This window comes from Blastomyces gilchristii (assembly GCF_000003855.2).
Source record: "Blastomyces gilchristii SLH14081 genomic scaffold supercont1.10, whole genome shotgun sequence".
Taxonomy (NCBI): domain Eukaryota; kingdom Fungi; phylum Ascomycota; class Eurotiomycetes; order Onygenales; family Ajellomycetaceae; genus Blastomyces; species Blastomyces gilchristii.
In genome coordinates, this window is record NW_003101673.1 from 754178 (window position 1) to 761552 (window position 7375).

The 7375-nt window shown below is 53.0% G+C and overlaps 5 protein-coding genes across 6 annotated transcripts; 2 read left to right on the plus strand and 3 right to left on the minus strand.

Annotated features, from left to right (window-relative positions):
• The first annotated feature begins 784 nt into the window (after positions 1 to 784).
• BDBG_05186 lies at positions 785 to 2993 on the plus strand. Of its 2 annotated transcripts, XM_031722027.1 has the most exons (3): positions 794 to 1053; positions 1137 to 1395; positions 1479 to 2669. In XM_031722027.1, the coding sequence occupies exons 2-3, from the start codon at positions 1158 to 1160 to the stop codon at positions 2243 to 2245; spliced, it is 1005 nt and encodes a 334-aa protein (XP_031578800.1). In that variant the 5' UTR covers positions 794 to 1053; positions 1137 to 1157; the 3' UTR covers positions 2246 to 2669. The 2 variants fall into 2 exon arrangements, with proteins under 2 accessions (XP_002624417.1, XP_031578800.1); XM_002624371.2 differs by having other exon boundaries at positions 785 to 1395; positions 1479 to 2993.
• Positions 971 to 2982, minus strand: BDBG_05187 (uncharacterized protein). Its single transcript, XM_002624372.2, has 2 exons — positions 2672 to 2982; positions 971 to 2582 (listed from the first exon to the last, which is right to left on the minus strand). The coding sequence occupies exons 1-2, from the start codon at positions 2899 to 2901 to the stop codon at positions 2504 to 2506; spliced, it is 309 nt and encodes a 102-aa protein (XP_002624418.1). The 5' UTR covers positions 2902 to 2982; the 3' UTR covers positions 971 to 2503.
• Positions 2994 to 3025: 32 nt separating the features above from the next.
• Positions 3026 to 6821, plus strand: BDBG_05188 (Rad51 family DNA repair protein). The gene is made up of 2 exons (XM_002624373.2): positions 3026 to 3376; positions 3442 to 6821. Exons 1-2 carry the CDS (start codon positions 3278 to 3280, stop codon positions 4690 to 4692), a joined length of 1350 nt encoding a protein of 449 aa, XP_002624419.1. The 5' UTR covers positions 3026 to 3277; the 3' UTR covers positions 4693 to 6821.
• BDBG_05189 (threonine dehydratase) lies at positions 4683 to 6388 on the minus strand. The gene is made up of 2 exons (XM_002624374.2): positions 5797 to 6388; positions 4683 to 5708 (listed from the first exon to the last, which is right to left on the minus strand). Exons 1-2 carry the CDS (start codon positions 6128 to 6130, stop codon positions 4825 to 4827), a joined length of 1218 nt encoding a protein of 405 aa, XP_002624420.1. The 5' UTR covers positions 6131 to 6388; the 3' UTR covers positions 4683 to 4824.
• On the minus strand, positions 6709 to 7365 carry BDBG_05190 (ketol-acid reductoisomerase; the record flags this gene model as incomplete). The annotated part of the gene is made up of 2 exons (XM_031722028.1): positions 6709 to 6893; positions 6992 to 7365. The coding sequence occupies 2 exons, from the start codon at positions 7363 to 7365 to the stop codon at positions 6866 to 6868; spliced, it is 402 nt and encodes a 133-aa protein (XP_031578801.1). The 3' UTR covers positions 6709 to 6865.
• Between the last annotated feature and the right edge of the window lie 10 nt (positions 7366 to 7375).

A 7375-nucleotide genomic window follows, 5' to 3' on the forward strand; every position in this document is an offset into this window, starting at 1 on the left:
TGTTGTTTGTACAGCGTCCACAGACCTGTAGAAACACACAACGTGTGCGGGGGGGGGGGGGTGGGATATGTTGCTACATACCGTACCAGAATAGGTAGCCGAAGGTGGTTCCGAGGCCTGATTGGAAGGGGAGATGAGTTAGTCTATTCGTTTTGGAGATTGTTGATTGGGACTGAGGGACTCGGAGATGTATTTTGTCTTTGTATATAACCGGGGACGAAATGGCAACGGCTTATATATAATGTCCCTTCCTAGGACCCCACTCCGATTCCCGCTCCAGGACATCTACAGAATAGCCACCGTCGCGAACAACGAAACGAACGAGCGAATCGGGATCAAGACTCACCAAAGGCAGTGCTGAGATCCAGCACGAGGCCCCGACGGAGCATCTTTACATACACTAATTAGCATGATTGGTTTCAATTGAGAGTGAAGAGAGTCGACCGGTGCGGGCGAATTGAACGGGGAAACTTGGGCAAGAAACTTACACCCGTGATGGGTTGGATGGCGGACATTGCTCCGGGATTGGGCGGGATGCGAGGGAGTAAATGTACAGGCCTAGCAGGCTAACGTGGGATGCAGCTGGTGTGCGATACACGGGGGATTGGAGTAGATGTTGTGGTGGTTGTTGTCGATAGCAGGAATATGGGCAAGTGGACTGATGTTGGATTGCTGTGAGAGGGCTCGGATTAACTCGGGAGCCGGGATCACGTGGGAAAACGGCAGCGCGGTGTTGGATATCGAGAAAAGCTAGTGGAAAAGGGAATTAATGTATGGATTTCTCATTGGAAGGGGGAGATGTGAGTAGCAGAGAAAGTATCACCTACTCAGACATACAAATACATCTATAGTTATGAATTCAATTGCCATCTTCATCCTCATTCGAATCCACAACGGCCAGCTCCCTCCACGTGACCTTCTCTCCTGCGCATTCTTTGCGCTCCAACACATTATTGCATAGATTGATAGAGTCAACAGCAATCACGATACAATACACGGTCCTATTATGCATTCTGTTAGCCGGTGACAGAGCAGCAGATCTGATGTCAACGTGTATATGATCTATGATTCTCTCTTCCGGCTCACTGCCCAACAGTACGCCGCCTAGTTCCTAACTCCAAACTCTCATCCTACAGTCGCCAGCTTACACCCTCACAATGGCCATCCCCCCTGCTACAGCGGCCTCTGCCTCTTCGCTACAAAAACGGCAGCGTCGTGAATACCATCACCGCCTCCAAACACCTATGACACCAGACCTGCCTGATTCTGCCTTCACAGACACCACCGCCGTGGATACATTACTCAAGCTCTCCATTGGTGTGCTCGTCCACGACTGCGGCTTCACTCATGCGGACCCAGTTGCGCTGGATAGTTTTAGGAGTGCGGTTGAGGAGTGTATGTATTTTACATTTATACTTTATATTTACATGCTTCCTTCAGTAACTTAAGGTTGCATCTATATTTGCTGACGATTGTAGACATCCTGCATATCCTCTCTTACACCCGCCAATCCATGTCCTCCTGTCGCCGCATGCAGCCCATCCCCCTCGATTTCGAACATGCTTTCCGAAATACCAATATCCATCTCGACTCTCTGCACAAATACCTAACACCGCCGTCCCCACAACGGGAACAACAAATAATACCACCCCTCCCCACCCCACCCCCCTCCGCCCCCAACCCAGCCACAGACCTCCCCTTCCTCGGCCCAGATCTCAGCGGCACCCAACACCGCCAGCTGAGTACACATATCCCCAAACACTTCCCCAATTTCCCCAGCAAGCACACCTACCAGGAGACGCCGGTGTTTACGACGCGAGAGACAGATCCGAGGAAGATTCGTGAGAAGGCCACAGAGGAGGGCCGCTTGGGGGAGGAGGCGTTGAGGAAGCTGGCGAGGGCTGGGAGGGAGGGATTGCTATTTCGAGATGGGGCGGATGGGAGTGGGGATGGGGATAGCGGGAAGAAGTTGTGGGGGAGCCGGTTGGAGAGTATGGAGAGTATGTTCGAGAAGGCGGTTAAGGGGGTTGTTGGTGGAGGCGGGGCGGGAGGGTTAGGGACTGATGCTGAGTTCTCGTTGTCGTCACCGTTGAAAGTTCCTGAGAATGGGACGCTAGAGTTGAGTCCGATTGTGAATTGCGACAGAGTTTATTGGCGGAAGCAGACGAGGGCGGATGTGCGCAAGGTTGATAAGCGGACGATGCATAATAGTAATAATAAAGGGGCTAGGGGCGCGTTGGTTTAGCAGAGGGATTAGGTGGATTCGTTCTTTTGTTCGCTTTTCGTTTTCTTCCATCTCTAGGTTATCGATGCCAGGAGTTTCGGTTTGGGGGGTTTGGGTTGGGATTTAACATTGGGAATGGCATAGAAATGGCCATTTGCGTGTCTTACAAGGACGATACGGCACATGCATCGTTCATGAATATTTATTATACCATCCGAGTTTATTCGTAATTCGTGGCGTTATTTGTTCTTCTTGTGCTTCTCGCAAACATTTACACGGTCATTGCTTTCCCTCCTCTTTCTTTCCCTTCCCCTTCCTCTCCCACGTTGTAGTCTCAACCGTAAGCCCTCCCGCACATCTGTCACGACCGAAGTCAGCTGGAAATCCTCGTACATAAATAAATATACGAATTATACGAATACGCATATAGTGCCATACGATACGCACCGCCTAAACAACCGAACCACACTCTCGCACTCTATGACACCGCCGCCTGCAGCTCCTTGTGGCGGCCCCTTCTCCGGTGGGTTACAGGAGTACTGCACCATCTCCATCAGAGCGCATTCGGAGAGGTTCACACCGGGCGGCTTTCGGGCGGTTTCCTGGAAGTTTTTTGTGGTTGTTTGGACTGCGGTGGGGAGGGCGGAGGTCGGGAAGGAATGCGTTAGGGGAGACATTGTGGATTAGATTGGAGTAGATGGATACGTTTGACGGGTGGGAGAGAATAGGAGCGATTGATTGATTGGCATGAGAGTGTAATTAGGGGGTAAGGTGTGTTGCTGGAAGATGAAGCATTAATACTAATAGCAATGAGAAAGGCGTAGGATTATATTTTGCGGAGTTCGGAGAAACTAATTTGGACAACTATTAATATATTTAAATATTGCGTTAACTATTTAAATAACCAATTCCACGAACCAACCCACCCTACCGAGGTTGCAACACCACACACTCACGAGTCACCAGGGCATTGCTGGCGCGTGCATCGCATGGGGGATTACAAGTGAACTGGATACTTGGTGGAGGGGAGGCATGCATGCTGGTGTCTGAACGATGACGAGCGCGAGCACGAATGTAGTCGCTGGTCCTGAACAAGCTCGAGCTCATGGGGAGCGGCTGCTGAGGGAGGTGAGGGAGGAGAATCTGGCGGAGGTATTCTACAACAATATATATATGGAGATATGATATACTATTTATACTAATATGATATATTCAAGCTCCTCCACACCCTCCACCACCTGCACTCCCCACCGCCAACATCTCCCCACTACACACCACTGGGCATAAAACCCCTCGATGACATCCTCCGCAGTTTCCACCCCAAACCATATACATCTGGAGCAACATATACACCCCGCCAGCCCGTCCTCGAAATCACCTCCCCGGCCTCCGCAGACGGCAAAACTCATTTACTGTACTACATCACCGCCCTCGCCGTTCTACCATGTACCTACCAGAACATCGCGCTACGGGGACGTAGTAGTGCTGTCGTATTTCTCGACACAGATTGTCGGTTTGATGCTGCAAGATTGCGCGAAGTTGCGAGGGGGATTGTACTAGAGAGTGCGGTGGAGCAGGGGATATCGTTTCCCGGAGCTGGACACAATTACGGAGGTGGAGGAAAAGAAGGTGACGATGAAGGGATGAATACAATGCTCCACACCGCCCTCTCTCATGTCCATGTCTTTCGCCCACAGTCCTCTGCGTCTCTCTTGGCTACGATACAGAGTATAGAAAGCTATCTTCTGCGTGGCATGGGCACGATATATACAGAGGGGGAGCATAAACATGCATCACATTCCCGCCCGCTCCACGCCATCCTGCTCGATAGCGCAAGCGCGTTTTACTGGCAGGATAGACGTGAGATGGAGGTCCTTAACATCCATGGCGTTCGCGAGGAGAGGGCACGGCGGGCCCGGGACCAGAATGAGAATCAGAACCACAATGATACGGATACAAACTCAACTACACATACACCCACGGCCCAATCCCAGCTCCCACATCAGATCATCCATGCACTCCGCGCCCTGCAACAAACCTTCTCCTGTCCGCTCGTTTTCACGACGTGGGGGTTACTGCGAGCTACCCAGTCCACTCACCACAGCAACAATACGTCTCATGCCCTCCATGCGCAGACCACTACACGTACCCCGCTCTATAAATCTCACCGCCCATCCTTCCGTCCGCACCTGCCCAGGCCATGGCCCTCGTTCCCGACGTGTAGAGTCGTTGTGCAGCGCGAAGTTGTCCGGCCGTTTGCCCCGTTTTTAACGATGGAGGAGATCAAGGGAGAGGCGCGAGAGAGGCAAGATGCTGTGAGGAGAGGGGGAGTGGTGGGGTGGGTGGATGGGCATGGGTTGACTTGGGACAGGGAGAGAAACGCAATGGCGGAGAGGTTGTTTGGTTTTTCACATACGGGAGGGGGAGGCGTTAGGTGGATTGATGAGGATGGAGATGGGGAGGGATAGAACGAGGTGTACTAAATAACCGGTTATGTTATGTATATATGAACTATGAACTATATGGCTATTAAAAGGCCCTCTACGTCTATACTGTCTCTGTGCATATACTACTAGTAGTATGTACACAACATCTACATCTCACTCCTCCTTATCCCCGCCCATAAACAACTCCCCAATCCTCTCCACAGTCGTATTACCCCCTGAAAACACAACTCCAACATCCCACCCCTCCTTCCCCTCCCGCGCACACTCCTCAACCACCATCCTCCGAAAGCCTTCATCAAACAAACAAACCGCCAACCCCACCACCGCCGACGGCTCCACAACAACCTTCACCCTCTCCAGCACAAGCCGCATCGCAGCCAGAATCTGCCCCTCACTCACCGCATACACACCCCTCACCTTCTCCTTGTCAGAGACAACACTCCACCCCACCTCCCCCACCGGCGTCCGCAGCCCATCCGCAATCGTCAGCGTCTTCACGCTCGTAACTCGCTCCCCCGCCGCCAGCCCGCGCCGGCAGTCGTCGCCACCCTGGAACGACGGCTCCGCCCCAAACACGAGCGTCTTGGGCGTCCGCGTCGAGTAATACGTCGCCACGCCGGAGGTCAAGCCCGCGCCGCCGAGGGGCGTGATCACCGCGTCGAGCACGCCGGGCCTGCCCCTCCCGCCTTCTCCTCCTCCTCCTCCTCCTCCTCCTCCTCTCTCTTTAGGATGCACACTCAACCCCGCATCCGTGTCTACGAGCTCCCGCACCTGCTTCTCCAGCTCGACGGCGACCGTGCCCTGGCCCAAGACGACGTCGGCGTGGTCGTAGGGCGGGATGAGGATGGCGCCCGTCTCGGCGATGACGGTGGCGACGACGGCTTCGCGCTCCTGGCTGGTGGAGCCGGAGAATATCACTTTGGCGCCGTGGGAGCGCGTGCCGGCGATTTTGGACGGGGTGGAGATCGAGGGCATGACGATGTAGGCGGGGATGGAGAGGGTGGAGGCCGCGAGGGCGAGGGCTTGCGCGTGGTTTCCTGAGTGGATACAATTGGGTTTAGTTTGGGGGGGGGGGGGGGGGAGGGAGGGAGGTTTTTGGTCTGGGAGATAGAGACACAGACATACCAGAACTATGCGTAACAACCCCCCGCCGCCTCACCTCCTCCTCCCCCATTACTTGCACAGCCCGCAACAGCGCATGGAACGCGCCCCGCGCCTTAAACGCGCCTATCCGCTGCAGATTCTCGCATTTGAAGAAGAAGTTTATCTTCGGCTGCGCGGGCGGCTGGCCCTCGAACGGCGTGCCGACGAGCGCTTCGGCCGCTTGCGGCGTGGAGGCGATGCGGTTGAGGGTCTTGCTGGTTAGGATTGGGGTTTCGTGGATGTAGGGCTTGACCAGGTCGTGGGCGGCGAGGACGTTGGAGGTGGTGAGCGGGAGCCAGTGGGTTGGGTCGGTCATGTTGATGTTTTTGGTTGTTGGTGTTTTTTGTACGGGGTATTTTCTTGCGGTTCAACAGTGGGGCGGGGGGATTATTTTCTGGGGTTGGATTGCGGTGGTGATGTAATAGAGTTGGAGAATTAACGGAATTGAAGGCAAGGTGAAGCTGGTATTTATATCCACATATTCCGTATACATATACAGATCAGTTAAGGGATTGATATCATCGGGAATACGAGAAGGGCGCAAACATTATTCGGAGAATGTAACATGGCAGAAAATATCTTGACGTCGTTAGCTATACTAAGCAACACTGGCAGCGCCGGTGTGGGCCATTTATTTCCACAGCCGAGGCTTTGCACACCCACCCGCGTCACCGTCACCGGGCGTAGAAAGGGAAAAACAACACGAGCGATGGCAGAGGAAATGGCGCAAAACAAGAAGGACGGGACACCGAAAAGTGAAAAAGGGAAACTGGAAACACGGGGAATAACGGGGTAGAAAATGGAAGGATTAAGTTTTAATAAGTGCATGCGGCGTCAGGGAAAAAAACATTGGAAGCTTCTCTTTTTTACCCAGTCACTTTTTATCGCAAAGATCAAAACACAAAAATGTAGTCCTGGGGATTAGATAGAAATACACATTTTTTTTGGTTCTTGCCCAGAGGGGGAAAAAAAAGAAAGAAAAAGAAAAAAAGAAAAAAAACAGACACCCTCTATCCATAAGATCTCTTACAACACTCGTTTTTCTCGTTGTTTATTTCTGGTTCTCAGGTCGGAGGGATCTACAGATGGATTAGTTAGCTCCATGTAGTTGGGCGTGGAAAAGGAAAATAAAAAAATAAAAAAAAATAAAAAATTGAAGTAAACCAGAAACACTCACCGGACGGCCTTTCCAGCTCGCCAGATCTCAAGATCCCGAATCTCCTGCATCTCCTTCTCGTACTTCTCCCGATAGTCCGGTTGCGAGTTGTACTCCAAGCTGCGCTGTGTCTCCCGGCCATCCTTAACGCTGTCATACAGCTCATTGAACACGGGCTTGAGGGTGTCCTTGAACTTGCTGCTCCAGTCAATGGCGCCCCGGCGGGCAGTGGTTGAGCACGCGGCATACATCCAGTCCATGCCATTAGCGCCAATGAGTGGGTACAAGCTCTGCGTGGCCTCTTCGACGGTCTCGTTGAAGGCTTCGCTGGGGCTGTGGCCGCGCTCGCGCAGGACCTCGTACTGGGCGAGGAACATGCCGTGGATGCCGCCCATCAGGCAGCCG